An 18694-nucleotide genomic window follows, 5' to 3' on the forward strand; every position below is an offset into this window, starting at 1 on the left:
TCAATATAAAGTCAAGTATGACTGGATAAACATGATGTATATCCAGTTATATCTGGCTTTATATGGCCAGATAAAACTTTATCTGCATATCTGAATTGACTCTTTATCTAGTTATATCTGGCTTTGTATGGCCAGATAAAACTTTATCGGCATATCTGAATTGACTACATATCCAGTTATATCTGGCTTTATATGGCCAGATACAGCTTTATCTGCATATCTGAATTGACTCTTTATCTACTTATATCTGGCTTTGTATGGCCAGATAAAACTTTATCTGCATATCTGGATTGACTACATATCCAGTTATATCTGGCTTTATATGGCCAGATAAAACTTTATCTGCATATCTGAATTGACTCTTTATCTACTTATATCTGGCTTTATATGGCCAGATAAAACTTTATCTGCATATCTGAATTGACTCTTTATCTACTTATATCTGGCTTTATATGGCCAGATAAAACTTTATCTGCATATCTGGATTGACTACATATCCAGTTATATCTGGCTTTATATGGCCAGATACAACTTTATCTGCATATCTGAATTGACTCTTTATCTACTTATATCTGGCTTTATATGGCCAGATAAAACTTTATCTGCATATCTGGATTGACTACATATCCAGTTATATCTGGCTTTATATGGCCAGATAAAACTTTATCTGCATATCTGGATTGACTACATATCCAGTTATATCTGGCTTTATATGGCCAGATAAAACTTTATCTGCATATCTGGATTGACTACATATCCAGTTATATCTGGCTTTATATGGCCAGATAAAACTTTATCTGCATATCTGAATTGACTCTTTATCTACTTATATCTGGCTTTATATGGCCAGATAAAACTTTATCTGCATATCTGGATTGACTACATATCCAGTTATATCTGGCTTTATATGGCCAGGTAAAACTTTATCTGCATATCTGAATTGACTCTTTATCCAGTTATATCTGGCTTTATATGGCCAGATAAAACTTTATCTGCATATCTGAATTGACTACATATCCAGTTATATCTGGCTTTATATGGCCAGATAAAACTTTATCTGCATATCTGAATTGACTCTTTATCCAGTTATATCTGGCTTTATATGGCCAGATAAAACTTTATCTGCATATCTGGATTGGCTCTATATCCAGTTATATCTGGCTTTATATGGCCAGATGGCAATCAACATAGGTTTATTTATTCATTTATTTATTTACTTTTCTCCTCCTATTTCTCCCTTTTCTCCTTTTTCTTTTCCGATGGTTGTTCTGTTTTTTCCCCTTCGCAACCTGAAAACAGAGATGAAAAACGAGGTGGTTATTTGAAGCGAACATGTCAAACTGTAACCAGCACGTTTAATAAACGTTATTACCAATTTGCTGGTCAATAATGTAGGAAAGTTGGGCAACCTTTTCACCCAACGGTTTTTAAAGTGTACAGGACCTCTACATTCTCAAGTTCGCACAATAGTTTGGTCAAACTTTACTAAATACCCCAACACCCCTCCCGCCCCGCACAATAGAATGCGGCGTGAGAAACAATCACTTGTGACAATACTTTTGGCAACAAATATAGAAAACCTTAAAATTAGTAGAATTTCTGTTCCAAACAAAGTCATTATTAAAGAAAATGTTTTAACACAACTCAAGGTGTGACTTGTTTTCTTAATTCTGTTACATTCGTATTGATTGTTGGATAAAATTACAGTCTTAATAGCAGTTACCTCTTCTGCATTTCCCGTATTCTCTTGTATTTCTTTGTGACAGTCGAACAACGTCACAGGTGACTCCGCCACGGTGATTAGCACGACTGCGTTAGAGACTACGTCTTTGGGAAGGTTTTTGTATGCATACTTTATTTTTTTTGCTATGATTTTGGAACCTGCAAACACATGGAGCATATTTCTATCCCATTTTTCTTCTGCGTTCTGTTGTGCAATATATAAACCTTCAAAAAAAGAGAAAAGGGATAGATACTTGCATTTTTGAAATTTATGGGGCTATAGTAATGTATCAAATAGCCTGTTAATTCATAATGATGATTCATTCTAACACTATACACTCTATTACACTTAGACAGTTGTTGCATTTATCCAATTGACATTATGAAGTCACATTCAATAAAGAAGTTGGAAATTTAACACAATGAAAACACACTGTAAGGCATTCACAAAATCTTATCCTGGTCCTTGCTTGGAAAAACTGCCTGAACACCGGTACAATGTTTACCTGGTTATTAGTAATATGGAGGCCTAATAAAACCAAAATGAAAACTGCATCGCGGTTTCGATTACGTTACATGAATAATCTTATAGGTTATGAATGTAAAATAGCCTGCAAAAGACTTCAGCTAGGATGAACAACATAGGCCTACTTCAATTTTAGTAGTACCACAAAAGGCATTGAGATGTGACCAACATTATTCACATTGGCAGCTGATGACCGAAATGGACAATTATTGTCTTCTTGGACTCAGCATGTACAGATATGGTTTACAAGGTTTCAACAATTTGACCCCTGTTGACTCCAAATGATCTTTGACCTCCACCAAAACAATAGACTTCTTGTACATTATGTGTCACGACTATATTCTAAATATAAGATTGGTCCAAGCTTCCCTTCTTAAGATATCGTGTTTACAAAGTTCTCACAATTTGACCCCTGGTGACCCCAAACGATCTTTGGCCTCCGCCATATACAAAAGTAAGCTTGAACTCAACGTGTTACAACTACATACTAAATACGAGATTGGTACAAGCCTTTCTTCTAGAGATTCCGTGTATACAAGGTTTTCACAATTTAACCCCTGGTGACCCTGAATGATCTTTGGCCTCCGCCAATAACTGTAGGCTTCTTTTACTCATTGTTGTCCTCCTACACATACACACGCATTCACGTGCCTACATGTGGGGACTAGCTAAGGGTTTGTGTGTTAGACAAGGACGTTACTAGGTGTGTGTGTGTATGCGTTGGTTGTTACATAATTATCTCATATTTTCAGGGACTTGTTCTTACACAGAGGTCAACAAAGTCACAAAACAAAATATTGTAACTAAGCTCTCTCAATAATGCCGTTGACTATAGGGAATGAAAAAGATTAATATTGTTCAAATGATGAAAACCTACTATGCAGGGATATATAGTCACTATGTATGTTATGGCATAAATACCATATATATGTCTATTTGGAATAGATTCAAAATTCTGCCTCTCCAAGTAGAACTTATTGATTTTAACCACAGTTGATGCGGGGTAGGAAACAGTCGGAGGTTGCATAATATTTTGGATTTGAATTACCAATCAGATAATGCATCTTGCTGTGTTACGTCAGTGGTCCAAACTGCTATGTTGAAGTATCATAGCTTATAGGGAAATCATATATACAACCAAAACTGAAGTCTAGCCTTCAACTGTGCACTGATCGATCGAAGTAGACACTATTACAATGGAACAATTGCATAAAGTATGTAGCTATAGGAAATTTTCTGCCATGAGACAATAAACTGAACTCTACATGTACTTTTTCGAATGACGATGTTCATTTCAACAAAATTATTATGCTGTGACGATGAAATCACGTTTGTTTACCCCAATTCTTTTCTGTGACGTCATTGCTTAAAATGTTGGAGTTTGGACACCACTCAGGGCTGTGACTATAACAATTGCAAGTACTCTACCCAAATTATTTGAGGTCGCCTAAACATATATCCTACACTAACAGTATGTTGATCTATCATATATACCACAGTAACAAACTGGATTGTGCTGACAAATCTAATAAATCGTTATCATGTTCTAATAGGATTACAGTAAGAACTGGGGATATGTGTTATTCCAAGAACTGCATCAAACTGGATTTGCTGGAATTACACATATCCTCAGTTCTTCTGTAATAATAATAGCACATGGTACCGATTTATAGCAGGTTTCCAGTTTTTATTTTGGCACAAAATTTTAAGATTTACAGTAGTAACTGTGCGCTCTGTGTGTACCAGGTGCTTGTTATCACCCAACACTATACTGCTGTTCTTTGCATTAGCAATTTATACACAGTACACTCAATGTCGGTTTACCGTTACACCTTGCTATTATTCTGTATGATTCTTCAAGAGCTCGATAAGGTGTGTGCCATTATGATCCTGGTTAAAATGATATCGAAGGAGGACATAATGCAGTAAAGTGAAATTTTGTTGTGTGCACCCGTTGTATTTACATGTATTATGTAATATGCCGTAACAGTCAGTTTGTTAGCGTTAGTTGTTTGCACGTGTAATTTCTTCAGTTTCGTTGTATTTCGTGTATACGTTGTTGTATGGCGAACATCGTCCCTGCAGAGCTCCGGGGTTCGCCTCGTAAACCCCTTATTATTTCATCATATTTATTCATCTTGGGTCGTCAATAGCCCAAAATTATCCATATCTTTACTACCTGAAGTCACTGAGGAGATGTCACCCTTTTTAGAGGCAGGATGCCTCAGGTTTTGGATGGTTCGGCTTCTGGCTCGAAGCCACTGGTTTCCAAGATGGCGGATCATACCAACATACTGTATAGCGAGCTGGCTGCGTTTTTCCCAGGACGAACGTGGGTTTCAGATTTTTCAGGAATTTACAAATTCGTTTGAAATCAGAGTTAGGGTTTAGAAAATGGGTTAGGGATCCAGTTTCTCTGAAAATGAAGGATTGTCGTTCATAATCTCGGGTCAAAACTAGGAAAAAAGATTCAGAACATGTTTTTTGAAAAAAGCGCATGTCACATGTTTGGAATCCAGGGATTTGATTCGCCGATGCCCACGTTCGTCCTGGGAAAAAAAATACGCGAGCTGGCTAGCGGCGATGGAGTCTTGATGTCCGCGAGCTTCCTTTACCGCGAGCGTAGAGTCCTGTTCTTCGTTACCGCGAGCGAGCTTCACACATTTTTAGTAAGATATTAAGTCATAAATATTATTATTGTTAAATGCCGTACGTACCCTTATTGTTATTTAATGAATTGTAGTTTTAAGTGTTGCCCCTTTGGCTAGGTTGTACTTCACTGTACAAAGTACGTACTATGTCAGGTTGTATTTGGACCTTGGTCCTATGGGTATATAGCGTGTGTTGTGTACACTGTGTAGATCAGTGGTTGTGTATTGTTAAGCACATGGGTGCTAGTAGTATTGCGTACCTTTATACTGTTCTGTAACTTAGAGTTCCGGTTGGGTTTCAGTTTACCCAAAAGTTGTTAAAAGTTACGTGTATTGTACTGTATTGACAGTTCAGTTGTAGTGAGAGATGATTATTGTACCTGTCTTTTTTTTTTTAGTATTGTACTGCTCGCAGTGTAAAGAGTGTACGTATTCGTATTTTGTATCTTGAACATATTGTTTACTGTTGTACTTATAGAGTTGTCCCAGAGCTTGTCCTTTTAATCTTAGCCTTTATGGATAGCTATAGAGTGCCAAGTCTCTTGAGAGTTTGTGGGTTCAGGAGGTGGAAATTCCTGCTGTCTAGGAACAGTTTAGGTGAAAAGGCCTATAATGTGTTGCAGCTGGCATGTGTTGCCCTAGGCTGACCATTACGAAGGTGTTAAAATTCCTCGCCTGTTGGCAAACGTTTTATATTATTTATGCAGTTTATTTCATAATGTTCAATTTACATTTTTCCTTATACACTTTATGCATTGTTGTACAGTATTGTAAGAGTACAAGATTGATTGCGGGTATTGATTCTTTAATTGTATTCATGTTGTATGAATATTACTTAGTTTGAGCACAGGTTCTGTGCATTTGTCATAGGTTGAGTATAGGTTTTTCCCCCAGAAAGGATAGTTTTAGTTAGGTTAAAGAGTTTATTAAGCCATTTTATATACTGTCATGTATCATGATTTGTTCATTGGTATATTTTCATTTTCATATTGTGTAGAGTTTGTAATAAAAGTCAGCCGTTGTTTCAACGCAAGAACACTCTTGCCTCCTCGTTGATAACTTATGAGTTCGAAGCGAAGGACCCCAAACCCGGTAATTTCCCCCGCCATCCGCGGTTCGCTTCAATAATATGAAAAGATAATGGAAGCGGCTTGGTAGGTGTACACCATTAGTAATATGATGCTTTAAGAATATTTATTGCAAAAGGATCAACTCTTATATCACTTGTCAATGATGCAGTTAATGGAACATTTTAGATACCAAATTAAAAGGATATCTAGAAATTTGGCAGGAACAATGTTCACCGTTACTACATGAAAACCAGTTGAAATACGATACAACAAATAATTGCAACTGGAATTCGATGTGGTTTCTAACTAAAGTATTGTTATATATGTTGATGACGGGTACATGTTAATGTGTGGTAAATATACGTTTGATAAATCTTTAAAGGGCGCACTAACACTATTATATTAACAGCAGTTTGTATGGTACATGATAACTGAATGGTGGATATTTTTCATGCTAACTAGGTAGATAGACCCTGTTGACTTTCCTGTTGATATTAAAATATTAAAGACCAAAATCTTTAAATAAGCGAGGAACCACAAACAAAATGATGTTCTGGTCTATATACTTTATTGACATATTTCTTTGGAATATTTGAACATACGTCAACAGTTGCAATTGTTTTGCATGCTCTTTGAAGTAGGTATATGTTAAAAGTTTGTTAAATGATACAGTATAGACTTGGGTTGCTATGTCCCAAAAATTTGTCGACATCATGGAAATGTTCCTCATTGAATTAACACAGTGACTCAAATCAGTGACATGACAAGTCAGAACATAGATCAGCTAATTTTAGTCAATAGTCGAGTTACTTGTTTAAAACTCTGATGGGAATAGTTTTTATTTTTTAATTGACAGAATGACCACATTTTTTTTTCACCACTTCTTTTCTTCCATTTTTTTACATAAAAATCTTACTAATCTGGTGGCTTCATTTGGGTCTTTAACATTTCACACCCAAAAGGATCAAAGGACTTCATACCCTTGATAGAAACTGTTTTCCTGAAGATACCTTCAGTGAAGACCACAAGAGCAGTGAGCAATATAGTAACTAATATAAAGAGTATGTAAAAGGCTAGTTTGGCAGAATCTTATATATTGTGACTGACCATGATTTGATTTTATGAACCAGGAAACTGTAACCAACCAGTAAAATTCTTAAAATGGTTTGCATACAGTATAGCAGCACAGCCACTGTGCATATTTGCGTTCTGGTTTTAGTGGACGCTGGTCTACTTATATTGTGTGTCTAATATTTTTTTTAAAGTATAAAAATTCACAGGGAGTACCTGCATGGACAGTTATTTATTAGTTTGCATGTTTGATTTAACAATACTTTATAAACAAGGATAAGGAAGTACTTCAAAAGGTCCAGAGGAGGGCTACTAGGATGATTAGTTCCTTAAAGAGGGTTCCTTATTATAGACGGTTACAACTGTTGAATATCACCACACTGGAGCTTAGGAGGTTACGTGGGGACTTGATCCAGGTTTTCAAGATTGTGTATGGATTCGACAATTTATCCTTTACCGACTTTTTCATGTTTGCAAACAGTAGTTGTACTAGAGGTCATTGTCTTAAACTTCAAAAGTCGCATAGTAGGATTAATATTCGGCATAACTTTTTTTTTTAATAGGGTTGTGAATGAGTGGAATGGTTGGCCTGAGAAAGTTGTACTTGCAAGTACTGTAGTGTGAATGGGTTTAAGAATGCTTTGGACAAGCACTTTAAGCATTGTAATCGGGTCTGAGTGTTTGTGTCTTCAGTTTTTTCCCTCTCTTTATCGGGTCCTTGATGGGGACTTAACTGTCCCTCCTGATCCTTTTTTATACTAAACTAAACTAAACTTAACTAAACTAAACTAAACTAAACTAAACTAAACTAAACAGTTTCAGACATTAGATAACCGTTTGGATATTTCCACCTCATTTACTGATATGCCATAACCATCTCGGGGTTTCTTTCACATTTACAGCTGGTTTAGAACAATAATTTCTCTGCTATTCAAATTACTAACTAAATGAAACTTATATCAGCATACTGTATCTGCTATTCAAAATACTAATTTGATACGCAGGGCAGATATAAAGCAAAACAGTGTTTTTATGGGGTAACACCATAAAAGGTGCAATTATCATGACAGAGGAGAAAGGAAAATGGGGCAACCTATGGAAATTAGCATTTTACATTTTCTGTATTTCATGTTCAAAACAAATGTTGCCATTCCAGTTTTAAGTATGCAAATACTGGGATATGGGTGCCAAAGAACTACCGTTGTCAGTTTCTTGCAGGTAGAGAGGGGGGTGGGGGTGTTGGGGTGTGCAGGAAGGTTTGACCGAACAATACCCCGGACTTGCGAATGTATAAGTCATATACACTCTAAAAAATCTTTCTCTTAACTACTGTTATAGCTTGTTAAAACAACATATTAGCTTTCTGGTTTGGTCTTTATAATTCATGTCCCTAAATAGTTGAAGTGAAGCTAGGGATATCCCACGTTTTATCTTCACTCTCACATTTTAACTAAAATTCAAGATGGAGAGTGGAAAGAAGCCTCCAACTTCAACTACAGATCAGTGGTGTATAACTGCGTGTTGGACACAATGGTTCACTGATAGTCACAGCACCTTGGGGCCGGTCGACCACTTGCGCTTCGAAACAACTCAGCTAATATTATCTCGAATAATATCGTTCTCGACCGAAATATCATTAAAATTCAAACACATACATGAACACGGTAACGATAAAGCTTGATATGCTGTATTTGTTATAAGCACACCAAAATAATAAGTTCCATGTTTGGAACATATGTGGGTCATTCCGCATCAAATCAACCAATTCTCTGAAAAGTTCCCATGTAACCCTCTCAGATTTAGATGAAATTTTATAAGAAATGATTGTGAGTATGGTCCAAATAAACACATACAAAAAAGTAAAATCATACTCCATGTTGTTTCCGAGATATGGCCCGTTGTAATTTAGTCAAAATGGCCATGTTGTACGTGAGCGATTCGCGAAAGTGACTTTTGTGATATTTTCCGATTTAAAGCTCAGAATTCACTCTTTGTACCATGTAGAGGGCTCAAATTTGGTATTCTGTCTGACCAATTGCCAAAATGCACGATGACCCAAAGTAGGCACTTTATTCAGCCGGAAAAAATTTGTGAATTTTTGGGTCACCCTGTACCAACATGAGGGGTCACATGAATTCGAAATTCCTTGGGTATAATCTATGGTTGCATGTCTACCAATATGCAATAATAAATTCACCAATGCATTAATTAAGAAATGGCATGGGCCCAAAGTTGGATTCAGCCAGAAAAAGGTAAAAAGACCCGTCCCGTCTTGACCCTGGTTGACCCCGCGATCAATTGAAAAGTTTCTTGAAATTTACACCAGATACACATACATTTTATATTTAAAACGAGTATTGTTATTCACACATTGATAGGTAGTATAGCGGATGGGATTACTCACTACCTATATTCATTTCAGTGTATACGTGCATAAGTTCTGGCCCTTTTACCTACCATTCAGTTTTTCTGTGAGGTGTGTGGTTGCTCTTTCTTCGTCATACGTCTCCCAGGCGTCGGTTGCCCTTGTCACCGACACACCCACCTGCAGATCCAGCAGTTCACATGTACATGTGTAATCAATCATTGATTTTGATCCAGTTCTATCAGTGTATTTGACTTCCATCTCTTCTTTGCGTAAAGTAGCCCGGAAGCCACAATGAAAGATTTCGTAACTATTTATAGATAAAATATAGCATATTACGTAACTATTACGAGTTTATTATCGTATAGCATATATTACGGGTATCAACACTATCTTAGTATAATGACGTATAATTCATCATGATATTACGTCACTCAAAGCATACAAATATACTGCACGATCATCCTATATGTGCATATAAGCGGGTGTGTTTGATGAGTGGGGGAAGGGTTGGGGAAGGGGTTGGGGAAGGAGTTGGGGAAGAAAAGGGGTATGGTGATGGGTGGTAATATGTCGGTATCTCTGCATATTGCAAATCAACATTACTGAATATGTTTCTTACAGTTTACATGAACCATTAGCATATAGAGCAGTGCGATGTCGTAAGTTGTAATATGTAACAAGTGTCATTGCATTCAATTTCGTACCAAATATTAAGACCACATTTCTCATGCGATGCATGGTAAGCCTATCCGACCTCTCCCATCCTATATCGCTACGCCCACTGTTCACCTCTCCACCTATCCCTTTCCAAAACCAACCCTTCCCCACCCTTTCCTTCTCATACCAGCAAGTTCCCTCAGCGCCCGTACTTCATCCTTTTCTTCCATCACCAACCCACCCCACTTCCCATATCCCCTAACCGCTATACTACAAATTTGGTGTAAATTATAATATAAACTTAGCAATTTTTTATTCCTATATTAGATTAAATTAAAAAATATGTATATATTCACTATTAGTGCAAATAGAAATATCGCCAACTAGTTGGCATTTTATTCTCTCTATATCTAATTGTGAAATAAAATTGAGCCAACGAATTTTGAATTTAACAATATAATATCCTAATATCACAAACTTCGCCAACTAGTTACGCGAATGTTTCATTCAACAATTAAAAATTCCAAATATATCTGGTAATTTTTTGAAACAATGCAGAATGTATGCTTAGGCTTAGTATGTTAGTGTGTGACACCCAAAACTTATGAACCTATGAGCGTCGCTCCCTTCAAGCAATCTTAGTTGACATTATCATAGGCGTAGGAGCCCAATTTAATTGGGGGGGGAGGGGGCTGTATACGACTTGCTCGAAAAATACAACCAAAATTTTTCGCGCGCTTCCGCGAGCGTTCAACGTATTAATGTGCATATAATATAGGCATGCATCGGTTATTACATCGCATGCCAATAACATACAATCATTTGCCGTGTTATTAACCTACCATATTGGTTAGAATTATTGGGGAAGTCGTTACAATAATGATGATAATTATACCATCAGTTTAACCATTGAAAAACACATCGCAATTTTTTTTTTCAGTAGGTGCCCAAAAAATTCTCAGCATATTGCCCGAATTTCACCAAAAACTTTGGTTGGGGGGCTGCATCCCCCCCCCCAGCCCCCGCCTCCTACGCCTATGGACATTACTGCAAATGCAGTCTCTTATATACATCAGTTAAATTAGTGTTTGCTGCTGTGAACGTGTGAAGATTATATTCCTGATAGTATAGGCAGTTGGGTGGCGTTCAACTGGATGATTCTCATTCAAATATTTCCCCCCAGTTGATGTTATAATTCACTGCCTTTCATATTAGTTTATAACAGGTATTAAATTGATGATCAAAATATTATACTATTGAGGTTTGATCAGAGTTAGGTTTTCATTGAAATTACCTGCTGAAGGAAGACTAATATTATCATCTGGACAAGTTGAGACAACCCATGTTTACAAATTAGTACCTAATTCCCAACCACAACAGAGTACAGTATATTAAAGAGAAATTGATAATGGTTTACTAAGAGAAAAAACTCGCTGAGCTCCTTCAAAGTGGGTTGGAGTTGGACCGGTATCGTTACTGGTTCGAATTGTTAGATATCTGGATACTGGATTAGCAACATTTTTGAGTATTTATTGAAAATAATTGCCCATACACCTAGGGTAAGCCCCACTATAAAACAAATATCTACAACACACTAACAGAAGCATTTTTTGTGCATGTAAAGCACCACACGTTTATAGGTCTACTAATATTCATCCTTTATGGCTTCTTAGGGAGGAAGATACCCCACAAGAAAAAATATCATAAAGTGCTAGTTGGCACAATTTTTATTCAATTCGCTTCGTACGCCTATGAATTTGTGATATTAGATTATTTCGAAATTGGTGATCATTTATTGAAATGTTGTTAAATAACAAAAGTCGCCAAATAGTAGTAAGCGAAATTTGTTGTTGTAGTAACACGTCTGGAAAGACTTTGTCGTATCGGAAGTATACGGCTTAAAACGAGTTTTTGGTTCGTTCTCAGCCCTAGCCTAACAAGACAAAGTAATTCTTCAAGCGTTTTAGTGTTAAATAAATTCAAAATTCGCCAACTAGTCGTCGATATTTTTAATTGTTGAATGAAAAATTCGCCAACAAGTTGGCGAAATTTTTATTTGTTGAATACAAAATTCGCGAACTGGTTGGCGTAGTTTGTGTTACTAGGTTATTATATTGTTAAAATCAAAATTCGCGAACTAATTTGCAAAATTTTCAATTTTTGAATGGAAAATTTGCCAACTAGTTGGCGATTTTATGTTATTATATTGTTAAAATCAAAATTCGTCAACTAGTTGGCGAACCTAAACACTTTAGTATAGAGAGGATAAACGCCAACTAGTTGGCTAAATTTTACTTCACACTATAGTATGAAGAGAGAAAAATTCGCCAATTACTTAGCGTTTTTTTCCTTCGCATTAATAGATAGAGGCCTACAATTCATTTGTTTTATTTCAATTTTATATAGGAGTAACAATATGCCAAATTTTAAAACCTGAATAATTATTTCTTACCTGAGGACTTCCGACTCAACCGAACTCCCACCAGCATTCGTTGTGTTTTTTATTTTATTTCCACATTTGGATAAGTTCATATCTATATACTTCTTTAATTGCTTGTAATAAACAGTTTCACAGGCAGGATTGCCCAGTAACAAGTCTATCTCAACCTGGTCAATGGCCTCTTGGGGCCCTATTGTAAAATTTTGGTATTTTGTATACTTTGTGGTATCTTTTTTCATCTTATGGCCATAATCTTACACGTTAGCCATTTATATATAACATAATGTACACGTCGCAATCTCTGATTGGTCAATGGATTGGTCCACACAGTGTATGTACGGAAAGACGCGCCGCGAGATCAGTTCCCAAACAGTCAGTCCCCAACACGCGATTTAATTAATGAGCTCGGAGAGCAGTTTTCTTGTAGCCCGCCCCCAAATTTTGGCCAAACGTATGAAATTTCGCGAAACTGCTTGAGACTTACCCCTCTGGTTTAAAGGATTGGTTTAGGTGTCTGACATATCTTTCATGTATGAAAGAGCTTAAAAAGACAAACAGAATAGTGAAGAAACTACCATGATAGCATTCTCTGTTAAGGAGATATCACACTTTGAAGATTTCAAAATTTCTTTGCAAATGACTGGTGTAGAAAGACTAGCTGTGAGGGTGTGATGTCACGTCCTCACTTCCTTAACATGTGTCAATATATTTCATTAAAAAATAATTGCATTTTTTTTCACAAATCTAAAAAATATAATCAAACATTCTTTAGATGTTAAATCTCAAATACTTCCCTTGACACATATGAGATCTCTTGACGTATCTTTTGGTTGTAAGTCATAAAATCTTACAAAATATTTTAATAAAATAACAAAGACTTTTCAGGACTGTGATGATATGACGTCACAGCTAGTCTGATTTCAGCAGTTTCTACACAATCAGATAGAACTTTAAACTTGAATACCTCCTAAACGGAAAAAGATATTTGAATAATTTCTTCACTATAGGGTTTCTTTTACTGTCCTCTTTCATATAAGATAAACATTTGTGACACCTGAACTAGTCCTTTAAGTGTTTGAATAATGCAAAGAGGCGTCACTAGCCACCATGACGCGGTAAGTTGAATCGCACAACTTTTATTTTTCGTTATAAAACAGTACACAATTCTATTTTTGTCGTACTTGCTGATAATTCTCCATTGAATTTGGCGCCTTTTTTCATGGCTTCAAAAAATGCCGTTAAATATGCCGTGAACTTGACTTCGTTACAGGAGAAAAATGCACATTTATGGCAAAAATGGCTAGATTAGACTACGGTTTTTCATTGACACCAAATTCGCGATTGGAAATGCCCTAGTCATCTTGTCAATAACCAACGTATAAACTTACGGCAAACACAGGGCTATGTCATTTTAGATGTTAGGACTTTGTATTGGCTCTGTGTGTACACGTAATGATGTACATTGCTTAAGTTCGTGACAAACGCTCATTTCATACTACAGTGTACATAATTCATACTTCATAGTCATTATATTACTATAGCCCTGAAATATAGGAGCAGAAAATGCTCATCTTCTTTCAACACACTATGCAAACTCTGAAGATGAAATGCAGCCTAGGAAAAAAAAATACCTCACACTAAACACGGCAAAATACCACCATTTTTCCATGGTAATCTGTGGTACAATACCAAAATTTGACGGGTATTTTGGTCCTATGGATTAGGTTTACCACCATTTTTCCATAGTACCATACCACAATTTTACAATTGTTTTATCACTTTCTATTTCATCTTAACCATGGTTTTTATCTCAAACTAACTCTATGTGGACTATGGCGTTACCATAGTTCTACCTAATTAACCATAATTTTACACTTGCCCTTAAGCTGTACCAATTAGTTTTACCGTAATTGTACAATGGTTTTATCCTAAATTTACCAGAGTTGTATCCCAATTGCACGACAGTTTCCCTACTTGCCTTAATGATAATCAGAACACCACAATTACCTTACATTTTACCCATTGGTGGATTGTATCATAATTGGACTAGCTGAAACATACAACAAAGCAACTCATACTGTATGTCATGATGTCATATGTATATGATGGCATACTATTTTATATGCACCAGATTTGGTCAATATGCTGCAGTCAAAATAAGCATGACAACAATATAAAGGTTAAACAGTTTGACAGAATATGGAATGTACAGTTTTGTTAAAGTAGAATAAGTATGTACTATAATTTTATTCTATAGGGCAACTGTTGCAAATTTACCATGTTTTACCACAATTTAACCATAGTTTACTGCTGTAAGACTAGGGTACATTTTCTTGCTGGGAGCATATATAAATCGTTTCTTACATCTTATATGGTGTGATATATTATTGTATTCATGTACTTTTTTACTGTTCGACCAAATTTTCCTGCCATTCCTGGACTTGCCATTCTACTGCTTTACCTCAAGTCTTTTCATAGTGATTAAACGCTAGGCTATGTTTTGTTGTCTGGTTACTATTTTCTTACAGTTTTACGTCTCAAAGTTTAATTTAATGTGAACGAGGAATAACGATACCAAAAAAAATGTGATGTCATTCTTAAAAAAAAAAAAGTTCTCTGACCAATAGTCTCACGAAGCTGACCTTATCGTGGTGCCAGAGTGGCAATCACTGTCTTTTCAGTGGGTGAACTAGAGCTTTGTCTGGTCACGTTTAAGCCAAATTGCCCTGTCAGGTGTCATAGTTATTTGCCTGTTGTATGACCTGCATGTTTCCACAAAGCTAGTTATGTTTGAAAATATACCCAGTAAAACGCCCCTGTCTGATACCATCAAGGCTCCGTAGGCTGAATACTAGCAACCCTTTATGTACAATTTCAGGATGGTGAATTTGCAGGGGCACTGGCGGGGCTTGTACTCTTTACAGTGGCAGGGCTTGTACTTGGAAGAGCACCAGGATGGGTCCATCTTCATGAGAGTCACTAAATAAAATTATTGTTGTTGATAAATTCAAACCAGTGTTGAGTGCCTGATTTCAGCGAGCAGTGCTAAAAGTAGCGATTGTTACGATTATGGCATTGTTTTCATGCACTGTTATGTGTAGAGGTACCAAATCGATGTATTGGCAGTGAGAATTTCGTGATCTCCAGGCGTCCTTATGCCCCTATCGAGAGAAGAAGTCATTTCACGGCCATGAATAGTTCTTCTTATCATTCGATATATGCGGGAGTTCCATGATATAAGCAATTCAATTCCAATAGTTTTATCACGCTTAGTTAAAGCATTTCGCGTAGTACGTATCAACGTGAAACGGGACAGTCACCACTTTACTCGTAACCTGTATTCGTGTGCGTATTTATTTGCCGTGAACTTGACTTCGTTTCAGAATGATTAGAAGAGAAATGGATACTTATTCGTGTTAAAGGAGTATTTCAGCGAATATACTAGTTTTCAAAATTGGAAATGATGATATTCATGCCCAAAAAACAATTTTTCTAAACAGTTCGAAAAAAAAGTGGTTAAAAAGTTACGTTCGGAAATTAAGGCCGAAATTCCATTTCCACTCCTTTTTTGTGTCTCTTGTTAATAAAGAATGGATTAAACATCTTACAATTATCAAATTCAGTTAGTACCAGACATATAAATTGGTTAATGACTGAGAAATTGACCTTCGAAAGTTCAGTGTATTTTTTACTCACCTGCAGGATGGACCCATTTAGTACTTCGTGGATCGTCCCATCAAAATATTAGGCTAATACGATTTTGTTCCGATCGAAATGGTAGAGGTATATAATACAGAAATTATTAAACATATTATAAATATATGATAAAATGATTAAACATATTAAAGATTCTCTATCAGACATTAGTCCTGCCACATATTACGTATTGTTGTAACATATGGTCTGGTACTATTTACCAATCTGAATCCCATTTTTATTACACAGAAGAGAGCAGTCCACCATATAGCACATGCCAAACCACGGGTCCACACAAATCCTCTTTTTAAGCGTTCTAGGTTGTTAAAAACTGATGACATTATTAGGGTTTATCTTGCTACATTTGCTGAAGGTTTTTTAGAAGACTTCCTATCACATTGCATATATTCACGTGATGAAAAAAAATCAATCAATCAATCAAATCAAATGTAGTTAGGTAGAGCACGATACGGAACACAGAAATATTACTAGCTTGCGTTATACTGCTTACACTTTATATTTATTGCTATTGCAGTTAGACCTACTGCTGGTACGTAGGAACAATTGCACCTCATCTAGCTTTGTAAATACCTACTTACAATTCCAGGTGACTTAAAACAATATCAGGGATCATGTTGTGTCATTGTTTGGCTGTTAACTAGAGTTTAAGATCATCTTATTTACAGGAGGTTTTTTTCTGATAGGTACAGAAGTAATAGTTAGTTTATAAAACATTTAAGAATTTAGACATCTAAAAAGTTACAAATTTTGTTAGCAGGATTCACCCACTGGCGGATCCAGGACCTTTGTTTGGGAGGGGCTAAAGTGGCATTAGAGTGATATGGGGGAGGGGTCTAAGGGGAGGGGGTGCCCCCCTCCCTTTTGGAAAATTTTCTATTGCTGAATGCCCTCAGATGCAATTTGGTGCGACAAAAGTGTACAATGGTGATGTTAATTTACTTTTAAAAAAAAATGTTTCCCAGGTGTAATTTTCTAAAATATTTATAAAACAAAGTTGGGATCATCTTTCTCAAGAAATTTTATTTCTCATAGGTTATAAATTTCTTACAACCAGCCTGTAACTGCAAAATGGTGTTAAACTGTAAATCCTCATGCTCATACATTCATGGGCGGCGATCCGTACTTCCGAGTGGGGGGGGGGGGATATGACCTTGTTGACTATCTAAGCGTAGCGCCACCATCGGTTGGCGCGAAGCGTACAAGAAAATTTGTGGATTTACAAACCCTCTAGATGGCCGGAAACGGCACTTCCCAAGGTTTCCAAGCGGCATATACCCAGAGATGCCAAGGTCAGATGTTTTTTAGGCGGGTGAAAATTGTCTGGTGCTGTTGGTTACGTACACCATCTAAGCGGAGCGCCACCATGGGTTGGCGCGAAGCGTACAAGAAAATTTTGGGATCTTACGGCCCTCAGATGGCCGGAAACATCACTTCCCGGGTCATCTAAGCTGAATCTATACTGTCTCCATATTTGTATTGTGTCTATTTTTTTTTTTCATTCCAGAGGAAAAAATATCTTGAAATAAAAAAAATCTCTGAAATTTTGCGGACGCTGTAGCGTTCACGTGTGTCGTAACGGTATTATTTTTCACGAATCGTATAGGTAACGTTGCTTTCAGCCGGGCATATTTAGCACGATCGGCTTTGAGTAATTTCCGATCCTGGCGGTTCTGAGATAATTCGCATTTTGGTGTGATGAAATGAATTTCACGCTAGCAATGATACACTTTCACAGGAAAAACTCTGTTGGCCTACAATGCGGGAGATGCTTCAAAATGCGGGAGTTTTTTGGAAAATGCGGGAGATTCGGACAGGTGGGCGGGTGAGCGGGAGACGACCCGAAAATGCGGGTGACACCCGCCCAAAGCGGGTGACTTGGCAGCACTGTTAATACCCAACTTTAAAATAGGGATATCATGTCCGAAATATCTCATAATCAGGATCCAAAATACTTTCTTTTTTAATTTCGGGTGTTATTTTGGGAAAATTGCCCCTGTCAATCTTGTTTCAGACGCTACGTTAGAATGTTCGAGAGCTCTTTTATATTATTCGATGAAGAAAACGGCCTCATGCAGGCTATTATAGGCCTATACACATGCAATACACAATTACACATAGTTACATCCTAGGTACCGATTGCTAGGGCATCCAGATGAAACGTGTATTAAGCATTACCCTGGTAACTGAGATTCTCAGCTGTTCGAGGGAACATGTACGCGTGTAGGCCTACTATAGGGCCTATATGAATACTATGAGGGTGCATATATGTACTATACCAATACCGTGATAAAGATAAAGACGGCTTATTTGAAAGATCGCACTGCATACATTTACATAGCTCCCAACTCTTGACAAGGCAAATGCTGGTCCATGCCACGAATCGCCGTCCTGGGGGAGGGGTATAAGGGGAGGGGGTGTCCCCCTCCCCCTTTTGATTGTTTGGAATCCTGGTGATGCCTACATGTAAAATGG

The 18694-nt window shown here is 36.8% G+C and overlaps 1 protein-coding gene across 1 annotated transcript; it reads right to left on the reverse strand.

The window, feature by feature from the left end:
* Positions 1 to 1156: 1156 nt before the first annotated feature.
* Positions 1157 to 12612, reverse strand: LOC139977463 (AAC-rich mRNA clone AAC4 protein-like). Its single transcript, XM_071986806.1, has 4 exons — positions 12518 to 12612; positions 9498 to 9715; positions 1724 to 1947; positions 1157 to 1289 (listed from the first exon to the last, which is right to left on the reverse strand). The coding sequence occupies exons 1-4, from the start codon at positions 12595 to 12597 to the stop codon at positions 1206 to 1208; spliced, it is 606 nt and encodes a 201-aa protein (XP_071842907.1). The 5' UTR covers positions 12598 to 12612; the 3' UTR covers positions 1157 to 1205.
* Between the last annotated feature and the right edge of the window lie 6082 nt (positions 12613 to 18694).

The sequence above is a fragment of the Apostichopus japonicus genome, chromosome 12, assembly GCF_037975245.1.
Source record: "Apostichopus japonicus isolate 1M-3 chromosome 12, ASM3797524v1, whole genome shotgun sequence".
NCBI lineage: Eukaryota > Metazoa > Echinodermata > Holothuroidea > Aspidochirotida > Stichopodidae > Apostichopus > Apostichopus japonicus.